The sequence below is a fragment of the Cervus elaphus genome, chromosome 5, assembly GCF_910594005.1.
Source record: "Cervus elaphus chromosome 5, mCerEla1.1, whole genome shotgun sequence".
Taxonomy (NCBI): Eukaryota; Metazoa; Chordata; class Mammalia; order Artiodactyla; family Cervidae; genus Cervus; species Cervus elaphus.
In genome coordinates this window covers 53,017,637-53,042,539 of record NC_057819.1, presented here as the reverse complement: position 1 = coordinate 53,042,539, position 24,903 = coordinate 53,017,637, and the positions used below count along the sequence as shown (strand labels likewise).

General features: G+C 36.8%; 2 protein-coding genes across 10 annotated transcripts in view; one reads left to right on the top strand and one right to left on the bottom strand.

The window, feature by feature from the left end:
- Positions 1-16,169, top strand: part of CLGN (calmegin) — a 45,161-nt gene extending 28,992 nt beyond the window's left edge. For all 5 annotated transcript variants that reach the window (XM_043902473.1, XM_043902475.1, XM_043902474.1 and 2 more), the window contains exons 8-15: positions 31-220; positions 8,152-8,265; positions 8,379-8,529; positions 10,127-10,342; positions 11,583-11,708; positions 12,335-12,497; positions 13,726-13,826; positions 15,622-16,169. In XM_043902473.1, the coding sequence (XP_043758408.1) occupies positions 31-220; positions 8,152-8,265; positions 8,379-8,529; positions 10,127-10,342; positions 11,583-11,708; positions 12,335-12,497; positions 13,726-13,826; positions 15,622-15,702 (1,142 nt within the window). In that variant the 3' untranslated portion in view covers positions 15,703-16,169. The remainder of the gene's footprint in view (positions 1-30; positions 221-8,151; positions 8,266-8,378; positions 8,530-10,126; positions 10,343-11,582; positions 11,709-12,334; positions 12,498-13,725; positions 13,827-15,621) is intronic.
- Positions 16,170-23,316: 7,147 nt separating this feature from the next.
- Positions 23,317-24,903, bottom strand: part of SCOC (short coiled-coil protein) — a 38,623-nt gene continuing 37,036 nt past the window's right edge. For all 5 annotated transcript variants that reach the window (XM_043902465.1, XM_043902464.1, XM_043902468.1 and 2 more), the window contains exon 4: positions 23,317-24,900. In XM_043902465.1, coding sequence (XP_043758400.1) covers positions 24,758-24,900 — 143 coding nt within the window. In that variant the 3' untranslated portion in view covers positions 23,317-24,757. The remainder of the gene's footprint in view (positions 24,901-24,903) is intronic.

Below are 24,903 nucleotides of genomic sequence, written 5' to 3'. Positions count from 1 at the left end.
TAAGTATAATATGTTTAAATTGGTCTTTAGTGATGAATCCAGATGACACATTTGAAGTATTAATTGATCAGATAGTTGTAAACAAAGGAAGCCTACTAGAGGATGTGGTTCCTCCTATCAATCCTCCCAAAGAAATTGAAGATCCCAGTGATAAAAAACCTGATGATTGGGATGAAAGAGCAAAAATCCCTGATGCTTCTGCTGTCAAACCAGAAGATTGGTAAGCAAAGAATTCAGTAGCAAAGCACTGTTTGGCACAAAGTAATAAAATGTAACATATAAGTGAAGTTTACAACAATGAAACATATTCTTTTAAACATCAGAAATACTTATTTTGACTTTTAGGAGAAATACTTCTCTGAAATGGATTTTGCACTTCCTGCCTTTTAATTATCTTAATTTTCATTTTAATTTTGTTCCCTTTTCATATATGTATATATATGTATTATGTATACTTCCAGTATGTATATTTTATTTTGTATTCTTTCAGTGCTGTGGGGAAAAATACCATGAGTCCAAAGCACCAGCGCTTTAATTTCTGTTTCCAGTTTGATCTTTCTTATGTATGTATGTGCATATTTTACATAGTTGTGGTCGTTGCAGTTAATGATTAGTTGGCTTTAAATAACCATATCCTCAGCATCTTATAAAACTGTATGGGATGCACTCGTCTTCCCAGGAGGCACTAGTTACATTACATTACATTAAATAATCTGCTTGTGAAGGCAAAAGACGCAAGAGACAGAAATTTGACCCCTGGATAGGGAAGATCCGCTGGAGAAGGAAATAGCCACCCACTCGAGTCCTCTTGCCTGGGAAGCCCCCTGGACAGAGGCGCCTGGCGGCCACGGTCCATGCAGCTGCAAGAGAGTCAGGCATGCTGAGCACACATGCAGCAGCAGCATGCAAACATTGCCTTTCTCTCTGGGGCTGGTCAGAATTTTTTTAGCAGAGAACAGTTTTAAATTTTTATGAAGTCTGGTTTGTCAATATTTGTCTTTGATTATTTATGGTTTTTGCATCTTCCTAAGATACTATGCCTAAATGTGACAAAGATTTTTTGTTTTCTAGACAAATAATTTTGACTAAAACTCTGTTCGAAGTTTGTTATTACATGTAGTGTGAGATATAAATCAAGATTAATTTTCAAAAATATTGATGTCTAATTGTTCTACTCTTAGCATCCATTTAATGTCCATACTTGATGTCCCCTCTTTCTTTTCTGCTATGGTGATTAGAGTTTTTTCTTGATGCGTTTAGCTACAGGTTGATCAATTTTATTGAGCTGTTTGGAGGACAGGCTTTTGTTTTAGTTTTTCTCTTTTGTTGGCCTTTTTTCTATTCTTCTTACTTTGGACTTAATTTGCTTCCCTTTTCTTCTTTTTTAAGGTAGAAAGTAATTTCTGATAGAAGCACCTATAAATTTTCAGTCAGCACTGCTTTAACTACGTTCCACAAATATCTACTGTTTCTGAGAACATTCATTCATACTGTTTTACAATTTCCCTAGTGATTTCTTCTTTGATTTACATATTTTTTAAAGTGTTACTTTGTTGCCAATTATTTATGGATTTTCCAGATAAGATTTTCACTTTAACTCCCAGTATAATCCTGTTGTTGTCAGAAAACATTCACAAATGTCACTTACTTCAGGTTGGTTGATAGTGTTGTTCTAAAGCCTTTATATTCCTAATGGTTTTCAGCCTGTTCTCTTATTGGGAAGAGAAAATAAGTCTTCATCTATGATTGTAGATTTGTCTTTATCTCCTTTGAGTTTTATTTGTTTTGCTTTGTGTAATTTGAAAGTCTAGATCACTAGATCAGTTCACAGAGTTTCATGACCACTTGAGGAACTGACCTTTTTATTATTATGAAATGTTCTTCTTTATAAACTCATAATACTCTCTGTCGTGGAATCTGCTTGGTCTGACATGAGATCAGCACTCCCATTTCTTTTAATCATTGTTCCACTGAATATTATTTTCCATTATTTACCTGTAACCTGTATGTTGTTGTTATTCGGTCCGACTCTTTGTGACCCCATGGACCGTGGCACACCAGGCTTCCAGGTCCTTCACTATCCCCTGGAATCTGCTCAAACTCATGTCCATTGAGTTGGTGATGCCATCCAGCCATCTCATTCTCTGACACCCCCTTCTCCTCCTGCCTTTCCATCTTTCCAAACATCAGGGTCTTTTCCAATGAGCCAGCTTTTCACATCAGGTGGCCAAAATATTGGAGCTTCAGCATCAGTCCTTCCAATGATATTCAGGGTTGATTTCCTTTAGAATGGACTGGTTTGATCTCCTTTCTATTCAAGGGACTCTGAACTGTCTTCTCCAACACCACAGATTGTTCGGCACTCAGCTTTCTTTATGGGCCAGCTCTCACATCCATACCTGACTACTGGAAAAACCACAGCTTTGACTATATGGACCTTTGTTGGCAAAGTCATGTCTCTGCTTTTTAATATGCTGTCTAGGTTGGTCATGGCTTTTCTTCCAAGGAGCAAGCATCTTTTAATTTCATGGCTGCAGTCACTGTCCACAGTGATTTTAGAACCCAAGAAAAGAAAACTTGCCACTGTTTCCACTTTTTCCCCACCTATTTGCCGTGAAGGGATGGGACTGGATGCCTTGATCTTAGTTTTTTGAATGTTGAGTTTCAAGCCAGTTTTTTCAGTCTCCTCTTTCACTTTCATCAAGAGGCTCTTTAGTTCCTCTTTGCTTTCTGGCATTAGGGTGGTATCATCTGCATATCTTAGGTTGCTGATATTTCTCCTGCAGTCTTGATTCCAGCTTGTGATTCTTCCAGTATGGCATTTTACATGATGTATTCTGCATATCAGTTAAATAAGCAGGGTGACAATATACAGCCTTTGATGTACTCTTTTCTGAATTTTGAACCAGTCCATTGTTCCATGTCCAGTTCTACTTCTTGACCATTAGAACTTGCCCAGTTCTACTCCTTTCTCAGGAGGCGGGTAAGGTGGTCTGGTATTCCCATCTCTTTCAGAATTTTCCACAGTTTGTTGTGATCCACACAGTCAAAGGCTTTAGCATAGTCACTAAAGCGGAAGTAGGTTTTCTGGAGTTCCCTTTCTTTTCCTATGATCCAGTGGATGTTGGCAGTTTGATTTCTGGTTCCTTTGCTTTTTCTAAATCCAGTTTGTACATCTGGAAGTTTTTGATTCATGTATTGTACAGCCTACCTTGAAGGATTTTGAGCATTACCTGTATATGCCTTTATTTTTCAGGTGATTTTCTTGTAGTCAACTATATTCGGGTCTTGCCTTTTAATTGGAATGTTTTAAATCATCTACATTTAATGCACTTATTGATACAGTTAGATATAAACCTGCTGTCTCGCTGTTTGTTTTCTCTTTGTCCCATATAGTCTCTGGCTTTTTATAAAATTGTTTCCTGACTATCTTTGGATTGAGTTACTTTTTTGAGTCTTCCGTTTTTTCTTTCTGTTGGCCTTTTGGCTTTTCCTCTGTAGTCTGTGTTTTACTGGTTGCTCTAGGTTTCGCAGTGTACATCTTAAACCTATTTCAGTCTGCTCTCAAATACTGTTATACTGCTAATGGGTAACACTTGGCCATTATTTCTCTAAATATTTGTATATGCCTCCCCATCTCTTTTGGGGAGATGCCACTTAAAAATGTGTTAGACTGCTTTACATTTGTTAAACAAGTCACTGAGGATCTATTCATTTTTTTTAAACCAGTTTTTCTCTGTGTACCTCATTTTGGAAAGTGTCTATTCCTGTTCAAGTTCTTGTTTTTTGGTAAACATTGAGGTTACCACCTATTGAAAGCACGGAATGTTGCTCCTGGAAAACCAAGTGTTACCTTGTTAACTCTCTTGTAAATAAAGAGGGATACTGATTAGCAATGAAAATGGCTTTGCCTTCAGGAAAATAGTGTAAGAGGGAAGTAACTTGTGCAAGATAGGAAGTACAGTACCTTTAAAAACAATTAGTAGGTCACTTACCAGTGTATCACTCCCATGACTCACGCTGTCAGAAGAGACGGGACTGTGTTTGTCTGTGTGCACTTTCTAAGTGCTTCATGTTTGTCTGCCCATGAAGGGTAAGGATGGGACATACGTTTGCCCTTAAAGAGAAAAACTGTATTTACCAATCTCATTCTGATGGGTGAAATCTGTGAGAATTTGTTTTATAAAGTACTAAAAGAGCCTTAAATTTTAAACTCAGGTTACTCCGAGCCCTAAGAGACCTTCAGATAGTAATGATATCAGGAAAGTACAAGTCTTTACATGTAAACAGTGGATTATTTCAGTTTTGTTACTCAGTCTTCACATATATAGAGTAAATTATTTCAGTTTGTTATTCAAGTTTTGTATGGAAAAGCATAATGTAAATTCTAGATAAAATTCCTGCTTTTCTGAAAAGATGAAAATTATATTAGTAATTCTATTCTGTACTTACTGTGACTATGTGTATATACTTTGGAGCTTACTTTCTAAATTATTTTTTTTAATGAAAATATAAAAATTACCAGAATATGGAGAGTTTTAAAAAAATAATATTGGAGTATGGAAGACCTTTCCAAATACAGCATAAAATTGAAGAATCATAAAGGAAAACACTAATAAATTTCAGCTACATGAAAATAAATTATTTTTGTATGACAAAAAATCCCACCATAAACTACCTAAAAATACACAAGAAACTGGAAAAAAATTTAATTCACACAATAATTATAATTATTATAAATTATAATTAATTATAATTAATAAAATTAATAATTTCTTGTTAATTTCCAATATATTCCAGGATATTAATTGTAGCATTATTTGTTATAGTAAGCTTTGGGAAACTAAATATTCTCAACAATAGATGAATTATTATTTATTCACAAAGTAGAAAACTATGTGAGGAATAAAGCAGATATATATTTATATAAAATAGAGCTCCTAGAACAGTCTTGACATGTAGTAGTCTTTCTGTATATGTTTTTTGATGAATGGTTTCTTTTTAATTTTAATAATATATTTTATTTAACTCAATAGAGCCAAAATGTTATTACTTCAACAAATAATATAAAAAGATGAATGAGTTTTTATGTGAACAAAAACAAGGTCTAACATACTCTGTAGTTCAGTCCAGTCACTCAGTCATGTCTAACCCTTTGCGACCCCATGGACTGCAGCACACCAGGCCTCCCTGTCCATCACCAACCCCCAGAGTCCACCCAACTCATGTGCATTGAGTCGGTGATGCCATCTAACCATCTCATTCTCTGTCGTCCCCTTCTTTTCCCGCCTTCAATCTCTCCCAGCATCAGAGTCTTTTTAAATGAGTCAGCTCATCACATCAGGTGGCCAAAGGATTGGAGTTTCAGCTTCAACATCAGTCCTTCCAATGAACACCCAGGACTGATCTCCTTTAGGATGGACTGGTTAGATCTCCTTGCAGTCCAAGGGACTCTCAAGAGTCTTCTCCAACACGATAGTTCAAAAGCATCAATTCTTCGGTGCTCAGATTTCTTCATAGTCCAACTCTCACATCCATACATGACTACCTTACATGACTCTTCTCTCTCCTTGCTATTCTTTGGAACTCTGCATTCAAATGGGTATATCTTTCCTTTTCTCCTTTCCTTTTCACTTCTCTTCTATTCATGGCTATTTGTAAGGCCTCCTCAGACAGCCATTTGCTTTTTTGCATTTCTTTTTCTTGGGTCTTGATCCCTGTCTCCTGTACAATGTCAGGAACCTCCGTCCATAGTTCATCAGGCACTGTCCATCAGATCTAGTCACTTAAATCTATTTCTCACTTCCACTGTATAATCATAAGGGATTTGATTTAGGTCATACCTGGATGATCTAGTGATTTTCCATACTTTCTTCAATTTAAGACTGAATTTGGCAATAAGGAGTTCATGATCTGAGCCACAGTCAGCTCCCGGTCTTGTTTTTGCTGACTGTAGAGAGCTTCTCCATTTTTGACTGCAAAGAATGTAATCAGTCTGATTTCGATATTGACCATCTGGTGATGTCCATGTGTAGAGTCTTCTCTTGTGTTGTTGGAAGAGGGTGTTTACTATGACCAGTGCATTCTTGTGGCAAAACTCTGTTAGCCTTTGCCCTGCTTCATTCTGTCCTCCAAGGCCAAATTTGCCTGTTACTCCAGGTGTTTCTTGACTTCCTACTTTTGAATTCCAGTCCCCTATAAAGAAAATGACATCTTTTTGGGATGTTAATTCTAAAAGGTCTTGTAGGTCTTCACAGAACCATTCAACTTCAGCTTCTTCGGCATTATTGGTTGGGGCATAGACTTGGATTACTGTGATATTGAATGGTTTTCCTTGGAAATGAACAGAGATCATTCTGTCATTTTTGAGATTGCGTCCAAGTACTGTATTTCGGACTCTCTTGTTGACTAAGATGGCTACTCTATTTCTTCTAAAGGATTCTTGCCCACAGTAGTAGATATAATCGTCATCGAGTTATATTCACCCATTCCAGTCCATTTTAGTTTGCTGATTCTTAAAATGTCGATGTTCACTCTTGCCACTACAGTTAAAAAGCATCAGTTCTTTGGCGCTCAGCTTTCTTTATACTCCAACTCTCACATCCATACATGACTACTGGAAAAACCACAGCCTTGACTAGATGGACTTTTGTTGGCAAAGTAATGTCTCTGCTTTTTAATATACTGTCTAGATTGGTCGTAACTTTCCTTCCAAGGAGTAAGCGTCTTTTAATTACATGGCTGAAGTCACCATCTTCAGTGATTTTGAAGCCCCCAAAAATAAAGTCAGCCATTGTTTCCACTGTTTCCCCATCTATTTGCCATGAAGTGATGGGACTGGATGCCATGATCTTAGTTTTCTGAATGCTGAGCTTTAAGCCAACTTTTTCACTTTCCTCTTTCACTTTCATCAAGAGGCTTTTTAGTTCCTCTTCACTTTCTGTCATAAGGGTGGTGTCATCTGCATATCTGAGGTTATTGATATTTCTCCTGGCAATCTTGATTCCAGCTTGTGCTTCATCCAGCCCAGTGTTTCTCATTATGTACTCTGCATATAAGTTAAATAAGCAGGCTGACAATATGCAGCTTTGACGTACTCCTTTCCCTATTTGGAACCCGTCTGTTGTTCCATGTCCTGTTCCAACTGTTACTTCCTGACCTGCATATAGATTTCTCAAGAGGCAGGTCACGTGGTCTGGTATTCCCATCTCTTTCAGAATTTTCCACGCTTTATTGTGATCCACACAGTTAAAGGCTTTGGCATAGTCAGTAAAGCAGAAATAGATGTTTTTCTGGAACTCTTGCTTTTTTGATGATCCAGCAGATGTTGGCCATTTGAACTCTGGTTCCTCTGCCTTTTCTAAAGCCAGCTTGAACATCTGGAAGTTCACAGTTCACATATTGTTGAAGCCTGGCTTGGAGAATTTTGAGCATTACTTTGCTAGCATGTGAGATGAGTGCAATTGTGTGGTAGTTTGAGCATTCTTTGGCATTGCCTTTTTTTGGGATTGGAATGAAAACTGACCTTATCCAGTCCTGTGGCCACTGCTGGGTTTTCCGAATTTGCTGGCATATTGAGTGCAGCACTTTCACAGCATCATCTTTTAGGATTTGAAATAGCTCAACTGGAATTCCATCATCTCCACTAGCTTTGTTCATAGTGATGCTTCCTAAGGCCCACTTGACTTTGCACTCCAGGATGTCTGGCTCTAGGTGAGTGATCACACCATCATGATTATCTGGGTCGTGAAGATCTTTTTTGTATGGTTCTTCTGTGTATTCTTGCCACCTCTTCTTAATATCTTCTGCTTCTGCTTGGTCCGTACCATTTCTGCCCTTTATTGTGCCCATCTGTGCATGAAATGTTCCCTTGGTATCTCTTAATTTTCTTGAAGAGATCTCTAGACTTTCTCATACTATTGTTTTCCTCTAGTTCTTTGCACTGATCACTGAGGAAGGCTTTCTTATCTCTCCTTGCTATTCTTTGGAAGTCTGCATTCAAATGGTATATCTTTCCTTTTCTTCTTTGCTTTTCGCTTCTCTTCTTTTCACAGAGGTAGGAAGTGCCTATTGGTACCTTCTGAATTCTGTAACGTACATTTTTAACTGTTTGAATAATTAGTAATTAGCATAAAATACTGTATTTTACAGGGATGAAAGTGAACCTGCCCAAATAGAAGATTCAAGTGCTGTTAAACCTGATGGCTGGCTTGATAACGAACCGAAATTTATTCCCGATCCTAATGCTGAAAAACCCCTTGACTGGTAAGCATTCAGATGTCAGTTTCCTGTTTCGTACATGCTCTTTTGTTACCAGCTGATATGACTGACAGGAGAGTCGTGAGATTACTCCATGTGCTTTGTTCTGATACCCTAAGGAATGAAGACATGGATGGAGAATGGGAGGCACCTCATATTTCTAACCCAGCATGTCGGATTGGGTGTGGTGAGTGGAGCCCTCCCATGATAGATAACCCGAAATACAAAGGAATATGGAGACCGCCAATGATAGATAACCCTAACTACCAGGTAATCACCACTTTTTCCCATCCCACAGTAAACTTTCTAAAACGCTGTGTTCTTTTATACATATAGTTATTAATAATGTTAACTTGAGGAAATTTGATTTGTGATAATGTGCCTTAGCTCTCTGAAGTCAAAGAAAATAGATTCCAACCAATTTATGTTTAAAAAGTAAAGTGGGGCCTGCTTCCCTGGTGGCTCAGTGGTAAAGAATCTGCCTGCCAGTGCAGGAGACACAGATTTGATCCCTGGTTAGGGAAGATCTCACAAGCCAGGGAGTAGCTAAGCCTGTGTGCCCCAACTACTGAGCCTGTGCTCCAGAGCCCGGGAACCACGATTGCTAAAGCCGGTGTGCCCTAGAGCCCGCTCTCTGCGACAGGAGAAGCCACTGCGGTGTTCTCTCCAGTCTGCACGCACAACTGGAGAGCGGCCCCCACTCGCCCCATCTAGGGAAAAGTCAGTGCAGCGACAGAGACGTAACACAGCCAATAAATAAATAAAAAAAATTTTTAAGTAAAGCATCCTTTAATTTTCTGGGGTAATAAAACTTAATAACTAAAGATAAATCACTTCATACTATTTTCCTTAGTGATCAATTGATGATCACTTTGGAATATTTTATTTTAGCATTAAATATAAGAATTGAGTTCTGATCAAGAGGACTCACACTGTACATTTTAGTAATTGAAGTCTGTGCTTGCTATGGTTTTATTAAAATTGAATTTTTTTTTCTAATATGAAACAGATATTTTTTGCGTATATACCTAACTTTTGGGGTAGAAGTCCTTATGTTCATTTAATGCTGTAGTTTTATCTAATTATTCATTGACATTTTCTAACATTTATTTTATATATACAGTTATAGACTCTTTTTGCTCACTGTAGTTTTTCTTAATAGAATGACTGTTTTGATAACATTTTTGTTTGAGATATATCTTTCCTTCATCAGACTTTAAACACCATGATGCAGGGACCATGTCTGCCTTGATTATCACAGCAGAGCATATATGGCATAGTGCTTGGCACAGAATAGACGTAGGTGATGGCAGAATGAGTCAGTGAGTGATCATATTGTCCAGTTTATTTGATTTGGTTAACTTTAATCATTTAAGTCTTAATGGAACTTCTGTGTTGAATAATTGTTCTGAGATTCAACCATGAGTGACTATTGATGCCCATCATAAGTGTATGTTAAAAGACATGGTTCCATTTTTGCCACACAGTAATCTCTTTGATTTGAGCAATTTTAATGATATCGTGCCTTGAGTATCTTTACTAAATGTAAAAAAAAAAAAAAAAAGAAACTCATCTAATATAGTATCAATTGTGGAATTTAATTACTCAAGTTTCTGTGGGATTTTCACTCTGCCTCTTTTTTTTTTTTTTGCTGAGTTTAAAGTCAGTATTATTCATAGGGAACATAGTGTACAGGGTAAGAGGAAATAAGATTTTATTTCCAGTGAATTACTAATGAATTAATTGTCAGTTAAAGTTTTCTTTTTTCCAGTTAGTATTGCTAATTTCATTCAACAGCAACTGCTTCTTGAGTAACACTTATAATGAAATTGTTGTTTGAAAACGTGTTTAAATTATTTTTTTCCAGGGCATCTGGAGTCCTCGAAAAATTCCTAATCCAGATTATTTTGAAGACAATCACCCATTTCTTCTGACTTCTTTCCGTGCTCTTGGTTTAGAGCTTTGGTCCATGACCTCTGATATCTACTTTGATAATTTTATTATATGTTCAGAAAAGGAAGTAGCAGACCGCTGGGCTGCAGATGGTTGGGCAGTGAAGATACTGATAGAAAATGCTAATGAGGTACACAGTTTTTAGCATATGATAATAATAGGATATGCTCCTGGTTATAGGTTATACAGATGGCCTTTTGAAGAGTAAATAGGTGCAATAATTACTAAATGCTGAAGAAACATAGTTAAATCTATGTAGACAGAATATGAGCTTCACCAAATTATGCTACAACTTCATTATAAACTGTATAGTGAATTATATATATGTAAATCTTCATTTATTAGATTATGATAGCATAAATGGATTGAATGCCTTTTGATTGTTTATAGAAATGAGACTGTTATTACTACTATTAGAAATGAGACTTAATATCTTGTTACTTTATCAGTTTGAGGCCTAAGTGGGAACAGAAATCTAAACCTTTATTAATTTTAACTACTTTTCACTTAAAGGAGTACAGAAACTTTTAAAATTTAATTACGTTCTAGTTTTTTCCCCAAAATTTTAACACTACTTAGGAAAGCTTAAGTTAAATATTTCAACACAGTGCATCTTGGAGAATCTATCTTTAAAACCAATTACCCTAAAGAAAAATGTACCTTATATTAGGTTTCTTTGAATATTAGCAAAAAGCTCAAAAGAGTAAATAAAGGTAAAAGGATTCTCATTTTGAAACTCTTTTAACTAAAACATTTGAGCAATTTGCTTCCTGAAGTTTGTGTGTGAAATTTGTTAAGAAATAAGAGAAAACATAGCTATTCTTAGGTTGACTTTTCTTTTTTTTTGTAAGTTCTTTAAAAGTACAGAATGAGTTAGAGAGTTTACTTCTAAATGAACCAAATAATACATCCATGATGAGTAGTACTATCCTGAAACTTACCAGAAAAGAAAACTGTCCTAATTGTTGCTGGAGAATTAGCAATATATAGTATATAGTATAATGTATCTTCTGCTACCCAGTGTCAAACTGCAATGCATGTGAATAATTAAAGCTTGTTTAAGGGACTTCCCTGGTGGCCCGTGGCTAGGACTCGGTGCTCTCAGTGCAGGGGACCTGGGTTTGATCCCTCGTTGGGGAAGTAGATCCCACATGCCACAACTAACAACTGGCATGCCAGATAAACATTTTTTTTTAAAGATTGTTTAAACTTTACAAAGTATAAAATGGAAAGTATTTTTTGTCTTATAAATTTGACTCCTTAGTAGAATACTACCTAGGTGAAATAAGTTTTTTTGTTTTTGTAGGCTGTATTTATGAATGAAAGTTTATAAACTCTGAATTGCCTTTTTATGCTTATTTCTTCTTTAGCCTAGTATATTCAAACAATTGATGTCAGCTACTGAACAGCGCCCATGGCTTTGGTTCATTTACCTTGTGACAGCAGGGCTTCCAATAGCATTAATTACTTCATTTTGTTGGCCAAGAAAAGTAAAGGTAAAGAAAATGAATTTCCTTCAACGTTAAAAAAAAATCTCTTAGTGTTTAGGAGTTCTATAAATGGAGTCAGGGGTTCTTAAAAGTAATAAACTAAATTTCCTGTAAGTTTTTACTGAGAGTTTACTGTATATGATATCAGTTCAGTTCAGTTGCTCAGTCGTGTCTGACTCTTTGCCACCCCATGGACTGCAGCATGCCAGGCTTCCCTGTCCATCACCATCTCCTGGAGCTTGTTCAAACTCATGTCCATTGGTCCATGATATCATCCAACCGCCTCATCCTCCATTGTTCCCTTCTCCTTCTGCCTTCAGTCTTTCCCAGCATCAGGGTCTTTTCAAATGAGTCAGTTCTTCACATCAGGTGGCCAAAGTATTGGAGTTTCAGCTTCAGCATCAGTCCTTACAATGAATATTCAGGACTGATCTCCTTTAGGATGGACTGGTTGGATCTCCTTGCAGTCCAAGGGACTCTCAAGAATCTTCTCCAACACCACAGTTCAAAAGCATTAGTTCTTTCGGCACATGTGTGATATCCATCATTGCAAAAAAAAAAAAAAAAAAAGATGTTTTTTTTAAAATAGTGCTTTGCTTTTAGTAAAAATAGCTTATGTTAAACTACCACAGAAAAAATATGATGAAGATGTGGATTTCAAAAAACTGGACATATGTAAACCACAAACCAAGGGCGCACTGGAGCAGGAAGTGAGGGAAGAGAAAGCCGCCCTGGAGAAGCCAGCTGACTTGGAAGAGGAAAGAAAGCAAAGTGACGGTGAAATTGTTGAAAAAGGTAGGACAGTGATGGCGATACATAAAGGGGGCCCTGGGCAGAGCTCATTAAAAACAGTAGATTAAGTGGCAAACACTAGCTGTTGCACTTGTCTGTTGTCAGATTTATACCATCTGAATTTGCAAGAGTGTGTGACTGTGGTGAAGAGGAGTACCATCCTTGCTTGGGTTGTACCTGAGCAGACATCCAGTGTATGAGTTCTCTCTTCTAGGAAGAAAGGGTTGTCAGAATTGTTCAGTTGCTTCAGAACCTAGCAGCTATCAATCCCATATGTCAGAGGTTTTTGCAAGGGTTTTTCTTTCCTCCAAGGATGAGATGGGAGGCACAGATCACAGCTTCTGTGAAGGAGTAACTGGTTTAAGACAGGTGACTGCAGCAACAGAATCCACACCAAGGGCTGTTGTTTATCAAATAGTTATCATATCAAACCAGTAATTTAATCTCTTCAAAGGATTGCTGAATCATATGTCCCTTCCTACCCTCAACTAAACTCCAGAAGATGTTAGAAGTGAAGACAACTGCAGCTCTTTGGTACCTCTCCAGTGAGACTTCCTTGTACACATCTAGGTAGCAGTAAAACTATTGATGTTTGCCAGATGTCCCAAGCCAGGCTCCAGAATGAGCCCTTTATAACCTGCACTATATTTTGAACACTATTTTTAACTTAATAGTTGATGAAACAATTGACTTAAAAACCATGCTCTCTCAAAGCACACATGTATATTTACATATTTATGTGTATACATACACATATATTCTTTGATTTTCATTTCACATACAGACTGAATGTTTTAAAATTCTTTAAACCTGCTCCTTTCCTCAGATATGATGGTTTATTTATTGTTGTTGTTTAGTTGCTCAGTCATGTCTGACTCTTGGTGACCCCATGGACTGCAGCATGCCAGGCTTCCCTGTCCTTCACTATCTCCCAGAGCTTACTCAAACTCATGTCCATTGAGTCAATGATGCCATTCAACCATCTCATCCTCTGTCATCCCCTTCTCCTCACACCCTCAACCTTTCCCAGCATCAGGGTCTTTTCCAATGAGTTGTGGTAAAATAACGAGTACTTGTATTTAATTTTCAAAAATGTCTAATGAAAGAAATTGCTTTCAAATGTTGGAATTTAAATGCACTCCTCCACTTTTACTTAATACTTTCAAGTAGAAAAATTCTAATTCATTGAGTCTTTTTCCTTGAATAAAATCTGTTTAATAAAAAATTCTAGAAGAGGAAGGTGAACCTGAGGAAAAGAGTGAAGAAGAAATTGAAATTATAGAAGGACAAGAAGAAGGTAATAAATCCAATAAGTCTGGATCAGAGGATGAGGTAAGCATCTCTTTAACAGAAAATAAACTAGTTTCTATGTATGATTGTTAGTCTATAAAAATATTTTAATAAAAGTAGTGATCTCGTTTGTGAAGAATTTTTTGCCATATTTTCTCCCAGCTTTCTTAAAGAGCATACATATTGGTATAAAATGTATCCGTAAGGAAAGCATGAAAAAACTAATTTATATCCTCCTAATGCCTAATGAAATAGTATAAAATAAGCCTTTGGTTTGCAAAATAGAGAACTACATCTGTTTAAAAAAAAGAATTTTTATTAAAGTGTTTTGTTGAAAGTTGTAACAAGCAGACCAATTGAATATTTAAGAGGTAATTATGTTTATTATAAGGCAGTCTTCTTTATAGCCATTGTGAAAACATTCTGTCACGTTTATATTTACTGTAAAATTTTAAAGGATTTCATTCTTTGGCTAGTGGAGTACTGTGTCTAGTAGTGGTGTTTTTCTCAAATCTTTAAGCGTGTTTTTTCATTAACTTGATATGTCTGCCCTTTCTTCCCCCATCCTGATGTATAATTAAATTTTTCACAGTGCCCTTTTTTATAGTCAGTTATGAAATCAGAATCATCCAGGGTATAATTCAGAACCAGAGGTTTCTTTTTCTTTTTCTTTTTTTAACCTACTATATACCCCCAAAAGCCTGTTTTCTCTACTTCTGGCCTTTTGAGAGCTACACAACCTTACCCGCCCGACAGAGTCACTGTCCCTATCACTCTCGTAGCTTAGAGTTAGGCAGGGTAAATGTCCATGATGCCCGGGCTGTTGTGTATAAATAAATATTCTGTTTTGTCTGTTTGAAGAAATCATGGAAATAAATATGTTTTTATTGTTTTAAGTGTTTTCTAAAGCTTATTCTGTACGTATGCCTGGTTACTAGTCTTAACTGTCTTGTGAGTTTTTAAATATATTTGGGGGATCATTACGAATATCTTATTGAGAGGGATCTGGGTGAAGAAAGTTTCTTCCAGAACATAGTTTTATAAATAGTCCTTGTTTCCCTCTATTATACTTTTAATAACAATATTTGCAATTATATATGGAACACTTATTCTAGTTATATTTTGCTTTGTAAAAAAATATTTTGTATACCTTTAAAAGTATATTAATTCCATGTTCCAGTCTTTTAATCTTTTATGCATTTGTCAGTGAGCTAAAATAAAGCAATTTTTATATAGTATAACCTTGAGAAATAATTTTAACTATTTTGTATAATACCTCCATTATTTACTTGTTATACAGGTTTAATTTATGTACAAATGATTATTCTGGAAGGATACGAGTTAAAGAATAGATAAAACCCAAACCATAAGTTTGATGTTTCCCTTTCCTCTCTCCTAATTTTTCTCAAGTACTGTGTTCCAGAAGTTCTAGAAAGGTCTCTGTAAAACCAGTGCAGCAGTTCCTTATTACAGAGACATTGTGATGTATAGTTAGTGGTTACTATCCACATGAAAACATTATGCAACCTTTAATTAACCATGACATTAGATTAAGTTGGAAATCATGAGATAAAATCATGAATTGAGCTGTTAGCATTATCCCTTGTCAGATGCATATCTTGACAGGCAGAGTTACTCTAAAAATGTAATCATGGCAAAAAATGAACAAACTGAAACACATCAATTTATATACATGTTTTTGACCAATCGTTAATTAAAGAAGTGTGAAGAATTTGATTAGAAGCATGTATTTTGGAGAATAAGAAATATTTTACATACTACTATCTACTAGTTGCCTAGTGTCTGAAATAAACATTTTCATGATGTTTTTTCCTAGATGAAAGAGGCAGATGAGAGCACAGGATCTGGAGATGGACCAATAAAGTCAGTACGCAAAAGAAGAGTACGGAAGGAGTAACCTGCCTCCAACTGTTTTTCATTCCTGAGAGAGCAAGCTGGCATTCTCAAGGCGGTGTGCCAGAACTGCGCTTGAGTCAATCTGCACATCCCTTTTCTACTATCTAGCAATGTTATTCTTTCAGACATTTCTTTTAATCTTCTTTTTCAGAAATGAAAAATCTTTGAAGTTACCTGGTCTTTGAATTTAGAATAAAAGAAAAGTGGCACGTTACATGTCATATTTTAAGAGATTAATATCATTAGAGGTTACACAGTTTTCATAGTTAGGAGAAAGTTTTGGTTTCTACAGAGCAAAATAATATGCAGTGGCTTCATTGCTATGGGACAAGTCAGTTACTGGAATTTCCCCTTAAATGGCTATACCACAATATACCTGGTAGTTCTATAGTATAAGTGAGAGAGTGTTCTGTTGTATAGAGCTAATTGCAATAAAGTTTCTGTATGGCTGTTTGGTTCTGCCAACAATTGAAAGTGTTATATGTGATCCACATTTACCTAGTTTGTGTCAAATTATAGTTACAGTCCATTGTTCACTTAAATTACAGAATCCTTTAAAGAGGTGCTTTGTTGACAGACCAGTCAACAAAATAAAAACGTGTCTATCATGCGTAGAATCACTGGTTAATAGTGCAGCATATTTACATTTGAATACAGAGATAAGAGGTTTATCAAAATGAAATGGTGTACAGATATTTTTCAAGCTGTTATAGATGTTTTATGCCAGAATGGATTACCCTATTCACAAGATTGCTTATGCCTACATTGCTCTTAAAAACAAAATTTTAAGTATTTTTTCTTCTTTAAACAATACCCACTTTAATAGGTAAATTATTATTGGGGTCTGATCATTAAGAGATTCTAGTGGCTGATAGATATCGTTCATCATGTTTTGTATTTTTATCTTTTTTCTGACAAATTCAAATCTATTGTCTTATCTAGCTTCAAAGCTCCCTCTCTGGTAGACAGACTATTGCTCCTCTTTTTAAAATAGCATTGACCCTTGAACAACACAGGGTTTGTTTGAACTGCATGGGTCCATGTGTATGTGGGTTTTTTCCCCCAATTAATTCTACAGTACTCCATGGTAGGTAGTTGGTTGAATCCTCCGATGCAGAATCTGCAGATAAAGATGGTCAACTGTGGGACTTGAGCAGCTGTGAATTTTTATATCTGCCACGGGTCCTGGAACCAATCTCCCATGGATACCAAGGGATGACTGTAGGTACCAGAAGTTACAGAAGTGCATTATGGTAGAACTGTATTATTCCATTTAACATATCTAAGAATTTTTCATATTTGGGTGATAAACCCTTTGGAAGGCAATCTAAATCTTTGAGGCCATGAAACTACTTTAATACTATCTTGAGAACTCTGTACTAGTTGGGTGATATTTTGGATTCCTTCATGAACATACACATCCCATCACTGGGCTAGCCCCCTTCCCACTAATACATTTAAAGCTCATGTATAAGGAAAAAGAGTTTCTAACTTCTCCTCTGACTGAAGGAAGCCAAATAGCTAGTGTAGCCACTATTCACTTATTTCAGAGAGTGAATTGAAAATAAGTGCTTTATATTCATTTCTGTGTTCTGAACTTTCCATATATTGGTGGTGGACAATCTTAATACATGGCTAACCATACTTTGTATTTATTTAATATGAACTAAACCTAACATATCTTGCAAGGCCTCCTTTTCTTGCTATGTACTTTAAATGAACTAGACACATTGAATGATTCTAGATGAGAATGTTTTTGAAAGTAAACTGCTACTTCATGAGGTAAATTTTTATGGGAAACTTCTTGCTTGACAAGTGTCTTATATGTGATCTTTTTTCCCCTAAAGATTTATTAAAGCTTTTTAAAATTTATTGATTGCAGATTCATTTAAACTTTAACATTTGGTTAAACTCCATGAGCTTGCAGTGGTAAAATCTGAGCAACCAGTTTTGCCAGTTCGCTGCTCTTTTCTGGGAGTGTCCCCTCTGTGAATATACCATTGGCTGACAAGTTTAACCAAAACTTAAAAACGTCTGTGCTACATGCACTCAGTAGACAAAGCATAGAGTTTTCTTTAATAATGAGATCATTTTTTCCTTCTACCACCTTAATCTGACTCTATTGTTTTAAATGATTTAAGTTTTATCCTTTTCTCTAATAAATGAGAAAACTTAATGTATTTTGCTCTTTTCTTTATTTTTGGGGGGCTTTTTACCTTGATCAGACTAAAGTAGCTTTCTTTTTCTTGAGATTTTTTTTAAGGTAGCCTTGCTTCCATTGGTCATTCCTCTAGAAAGATAGGCTACTAGAACTAAGAGCTTTTTTGAAGCATCAGTCCACATTTGCAAGAAACAGAAGATGAAATTCCTTATATGTCAATATTAACTACTAGTAATGAATTTAATGAACCTTAGAAATTTAGAATACTAATTTAGAAAACGTAGTTTTCAGTGAAAACTATTCAGAATAGTTAAAACATGAATACCTTACTATAAATTTAAATATACTCTAGGCATCTGTGAAGTTTTTTCTTTTGTCAATTGTGGTTATGTTTTTAACTTCAGCAGGATTTAGAGATGAAATATCAGATGGCTAATGTCAGGTAACTCCTTAAGTCTCATGTAAAGAGTTTATTTTATTTAAACATAGTAATAGCATTTCTACATAAATTTTAAGAATATCTTCCCAAATTATAGCTCTTATTTCCATAGTATGGTAGCTGTGAGGAGTTCAGGAAACAAAATTATCTCTAATCTGACAGGTCAGATGAAGTAGGTTGATGGGAGGGAAAAAAATGTATTTTTGAATGCATTTGGAGTTTGTACAGAGATCGAAATGCATGGAAGGAAGAGCAATGGTAATTTTAGAAAAAGATGGGCAACAGGGTAATTTTTAAATGATCTTTTAACACCTAACATGGTATCATATCACACATTTTATGTTTCTTAGATGAATATAATTTTACATCCTTTGTAAAATTTTGGAGTAATTTAACGTTTTAATTACTTAAACATTTGGTAAGCCATCTATAGATAATATAGAAAATTTAAAACAAGGCAAATACATTATACAGTTGATTACAATGTATTACACTAGCTTCTGTCATTGCTCCTTAATACCCCTTCCATTATATGGTAAATTAGGTCCTACTGCTGCTGCTAAGTCGCTTCAGTCGTGTCGGATTCTCTGCAACTCCATAGACGGCAGCCCACCAGGCTTCTTCGCCATCCCTGGAATCCTCCAGGCAAGAGTACTGGAGTGGGTTGCCATTTCCTTCTAAGGCCAATGTAAAATCCTAGTTATAGTAAACATCATCAAATTTCATTAATCTCTTTAAGTGAAATAGTCTGTAGCTTGTCTTTTGGATAGAGTAGCTAAGAGGCAATTAAGTCATTCTTCCAATTCTTAACCCTTTCATGTTAAGTCACATTCTCTTTTCTTTCATGATTTATAAGTGGTCTTAGCAACCACTAAGAGGGTGATAACTCAAGATAGGGAACTACACAATTATCGGGGGAAGTAAAGAAAGGCTGCATTCTAAAGAACTAAGATCAATTTTGCTTTGTTTTGGATCATAAAAGTCATTCTAGAATATATAATTCACTTTCCATTTCTCATTTGGAAAAAGACTAGATCAGAGGGAAGAGTAATGAAAGGAATGTAAATGTGACATCATAAACTGGTTGGAGGGCTTCCCTGGTGGCTCAGATGGTAAAGAATCTACCTCCAGTGCAGGAGACCTGGGTTCCATCCCTGGTCAGAAGATCCCTTGGAGAAGGGCATGGCAACCCACTCCAGTATTCTTGCCTGGAGAATCCCATGGACAGAGGAGCCTGGTGGGCTACAGTCCATGGAGTCGCAAAGAGTCGGACACGACTGATTAACAAACTGGTTGAAACTGCAAGCTTCGATGATTTTGGTTACTTCACAAATTGTTTTGTTGTTACATGTACAATTCCAAAAATCTGTGAAAATCTAAAGTTTTTTCATGTTTGACATCAAAACTCATTTGGCAGCCAAACCTGACCTCCCTAACAGACTACCTATAGTGTTCATTTATCTTAGTATTCATACATTTCGCTACAAAAGTGTTAATGTATTTGATTACAAGTACTTTCCCAAGCTGTATTGGTGTATGAGTTACATAATACTTCATCATGTATGAAAAATTCCAAATTCTGAAACATCTGGGCCCAAGAGTTACAGATAAGGTGTTATGAGCTGTACTGACTTGCTGTAAGTAAAGTTCATAGTGAATATAAAGACAAATTTTGGATGGAACGTAGTGTTAGTATTGAGGGAATTTCTGCTGGAGACCCTGAGGAAGAGGGGTCCCTGCAAGTTGTCATTCCACTAGCATTTAGAGCTGGGAATTAAAAATGCATTCTGACACTGGTTAAAACAGTACAGAAGACTTTATTCAGGGCTATTGCGGCAGGGGCCAAGGCTGTGGTGACAGGGGCAAGAGAATGGGCTCAACTCCAACTACAGTGAAGACGGCTGAGGATGTATAATCATCAAGCAGACTGGAAGTGGGTCACCAGTGGATGGAAAATCACCAAGAGAAGACACCAAGGTAGGGGGATGCTTACCATGCTGATTTAACAGGATTCTTGCTGAAGGCCGGCAGGGTGATAAGATTTTGAGAGTAGGGGAATTCTCTCCAAACTGAATTTTTTTTTTTTTTTTACTAACAGGATTTTTACTAACAATGGACTAGTCATAGTCAGGCTGAAGACGGGACCTGAGATACGAGGCCTAGTGAGAAAGAGGGCTCAGAAGAACCTGGCTAAACTTTGGTTAAGGAGAGTCTTTATCAGAAGCTAGGCACAGTCTCTGTGTACAGTTTACCACCTGTATTTCTAATATAGAAATTGACATCCAGAAGATACTGCCATGATTAAGAGTGTGTGTATGTGTGTGTGTATGCTCAGTCATGTCCAACTCTTTGCAATCCACTAGGCTCCTCTGTGCACTGGTTAACCATCTGTATGGCAAGCAGGTGGAGCATGTATTTCAAGTAACACTTGTCACCTTTTGGGTTAACAGCTGTAGGATGGCAGTTGGAAAAGGCCAAATATGAAATGAATTGGGTGTGCCTGGATGCTTATAGCAAGAAGGTATCACAAGAAGGAACTTGGTTTCCAAGCAGAGATGAAACCGAGAAAAATCACGTATTAGGTACCTCACAACATTAGAAAAGCTAATTACTTCTGTACCCTGAATGGCAGAAGTTCAGCACTGTTTTATTTTTGAGGTGTGGGAGGTAGAAGGGGAAGCCCAGTTAAGACTTCTCTGCCAAGTGTTAGGCAGACAAAGGAACCCGGCCCTGCAGTGATACCTGGATGCTGCATTCCCAGTCCTGTTTTCAGGTGGTTTCAAAGTAGCCTCCATTAAAGGAGGCAGGGTCCATTCAGAGAGGCAGGGTCCTGTGAGGAAGGAGAGAGGAAACTTTGGAGAATTTGGTCTAGAAAAGAGCGTGATTGTGATTTCCAGCATATGGAACTGAAACATATAGACAAGAAGTCTATTTCTGAGGGAAATGTACAGCCCGAGAAATGTGAGCCTGGCCTGCAAACGATGGGCACCAAACTAACACCTGCGAGAAGTGGGCTGTTTCATAATGTAAACCTGTGCAGGGAACACCCCTAAACTCTGAGTCCCGGGAAGGGGGCCGGGATGGATAAGTAACTTTCCAGCAAGGGGGAGCCATGGTTCAGTTCAGTTCAGTCGCTCAGTCGTGTCCGACTCTTTGCGACCCCATGAACCGCAGCACGCCAGGCCTCCCTGTCCATCACCAACTCCCGGAGTCCACCCAAACCCATGTCCATTGAGTCGGTGATGCCATCCAACCATCTCATCCTCTTGTCGTCCCCTTCTCCTCCTGCCTTCAATCTTTCCCAGCATCAGGGTCTTTTCAAATGAGTCAGCTCTTTGCATCAGGTGGCCATAGTATTGGAGTTTCAGCTTCAACATCAGTCCTTCCAGTAACACTCAGGACTGATTTCCTTTAGGATGGACTGGTTGGATCTCCTTGCAGTCCAAGGGACTCTCAAGAGTCTTCTCCAACACCACAGTTTAAAAGCATCAATTCTTCGGTGCTCACATTTCTTCATAGTCCAACTCTCACATCCATACATGACCACTGGAAAAACCATAGCCTTGACTAGACCTTTGTTGACAAAGTAATGTCTCTGCTTTTTAATTTTCTGTCTAGGTTGGTTATAACCTTCCTTCCAAGGAGTAAGCGTCTTTTAATTTCATGGCTGCAGTCACCATCTGCAGTGATTTTGGAGCCATGGAGGGCAAGGAATAAGGGAAGTCCCTTGCCAGAGATTACACACAGGTCTAATCAAGGAACTCTGTCTACTATGAAACAGAATCTTCCAGGGTGTCTCTCCCAGGAGTATTCCACAGTGACTTTGATGTGTTTCCCTTTGTTCCATTTTCCAAATTAAGAGTTATTTGGGTATCCTGTCTCCACTACACCATTATAAATGGACAGAGCAAATACAGTAAGTCCCTTACATATGAATGAGTTCCCTTCAAAGAGCAAGCTGCTAAGTCCAACTTGTTCATAACTTCAACAAAGTTAGCCTATGTGCCCAATTAACACAATCTGCTATGTATCACAGCTTTTACACTTGCTTCCTGGGCTTGAAATTACGATGCTGTAGTACTGTACAGTAAAGTACACAAAAACACGACCACTTACAGAGGGTACGTGCAGGTGACAATATGCACTAGACACGTGAACTTACGTGACTGGACGTGCAAAGGCACACTCGCGTCTTTGAAAGTTCTTATGCAGGGGAGTTATATAATCTGTCATCAGTTTAAAGGTGGTCAGACTATGAGGAGTCACATCTACAACTGACAGACCTTGACAGAGATCCTGGATTTTGCACTGCATCAGAACTGGACAAAGAGAGGCTGAGTATGTTCTATGTATGGGAAGAGCTGGGCACAGATACTTCACAGCACAAGAGGGCTGTGGCCAAGGCTGCTACCACCTTATCCTCTGTCTGCTTCCATAATAAAGTTGTAGCTGGAACACGGCTTCCAGCCAGGGGTTACATTTCTCAGCAACTCTTGCATCTAGGTTTAAGTAAATTCCCACACCCTTGGGAATGTGAGAAGACAGGAGCCATTTCCAGGCAGGCCCAGCCCATAAAACCCTGCATGTGTTCACCAGGCACTTTCTGCTGCAAATCTGAATAGAGAAAACTAATGTGACTTGAAAGCCATGGCTGAAAATGGCAGAGAAATCCCCAGCTCATAAAGCCTACTAGTTTATAATGCTCACCTCAGAACCATTAGCTGGAAGAGAAAACTTCCATATATTTAGGCACTGTGTTTCTTGTTAAAAGACTTTAGCCTAACCTAACCTAAAAAATTACAACCACCTTTCTCCTGACAATCTTGGATCCTTGTCTTTGAATTCTTTGCTTTTATTTTTTAAAGTAATGTATAATATCATTGTTTTATTTAATATAGTATTCCCTTAAACATTCAGTAACTGATACTTAAGTAATCCTGTGGCTTTGAACAACCCTGAATATACCACACTGCACCACTATATGTATCCCAGTTACTTAGGCAAAACACACGCAGTTTTTGAAACAGCTTTTTATTAAACAGCAAAGCGTAACTGCAACACAGTTTTAAATGTTTGAAAATTAGGTCACAAAGAGATGCAAAATGTTTGCAGTATGACTATTATATATTCAAATAGCTAAAGTCATCAAATCTTACACCAATACAAACATAAGATTATTTAATGATTAGCCTAAATTTAATAACTATAAACTATATTAGTGGATTTCTTTTCCTATTTAACATTTTAATTAACACTACTGATTTCCTTACCAAATGGAACCTACTCAACTAAATTTTAAAAAACGGTTAAATGACTAAAATTCTGCAAACCAGTAGTTGGGTTGCAGAGATGTCTGGGAGAAGTAGATAAAATACTGAGAAATCATCAATTAGTTTACATGTAAAACTCTCCCATCTTATTCATGACTCTGATACTAATCCACTCTTAATGGACTTTGCAAAGTTGATCTGCTGGGTACTACAAATAAACCTGAGACCAAACTCTATTCTCTTCCAGGTGTGGTTTACATAAGGTTAGCCAAACTTAACCCATTTTTAAAAATATTCCTTCCAAAATCCAATCTGTGCCAGAGAGAACATAAATCTGGAGTAGAAACATTTGCAGTGGTTACAGGTACTTACCAAGTACTTTTCCCATCCTATTTCTATTTTTCCTCAAAAATTTCTATTTCAAACACACACACAACCAGAACTCATCTTTTCAGATACCAAGTGGGTTATTTTGTGCAAAGGAAGTTTTTAATAAAAAATCTTCCCCATACCATAATTTGAAGAAAAATCTTCATTTTTATAGCCTCCATTTTCAATTAATGAAAGAGAAAACTACTATCCTTACTACTAAACATAATAAATTAAGCCCTAACTGAGAAAGTATCTTATTTTGGTTAAGTTTCAACAGTTAGCGTTCCAACAGTTAGAGTTCAAACTACTCTCCTAGATGATTAGCTACTGAAATTACTTTTTACAAATATGAAACCAATTTTTTCCTTAGGGGAAGGAAAAACAGCAAGAAAGCAAATGGAAAAGAGGCACACGATGGTAGACAGGGTACATAAAGCTGTGCATTCAGTACATGATTTTGGTTACTTTTTCACAACACAGTAGTTATTTGCTTGTATCTCTATGCCTACAATATAAGACAATGCTAACCCTATAGATCAAAACAAATTTGATAAAACATTCATTTTCAAGTTTCATAAATATATGCATTTCTAATTATAAAGTCTCTACATTTGCACATTTTCATAGACTAACATAATACACAAACTCATGGAAGTCTTCTGTTATGCTCTTAATTTTGCCTAGATCTGACATTATCTTCATAAATACTCAGTGAAGCCACAAACAAAAGTACTATAACTTTTGGGATCTATCCAAGTTTTAAAGAAAAAAAAGATCAGCAGCAATTCCATAAGACATAAGAGATATCAATCCCTTATTTTCTTTTGCTTTTTGTGTCAGTTGTTTGAAAAACACTAGAAGCTGACATGAGATTTTCTATATATTGTCCGAGAACTTGGTTTTCTGATTTTAGCTTCAGATTTTCTTCCTTAACTGCATCTACTCTTGCAGACAGATCTA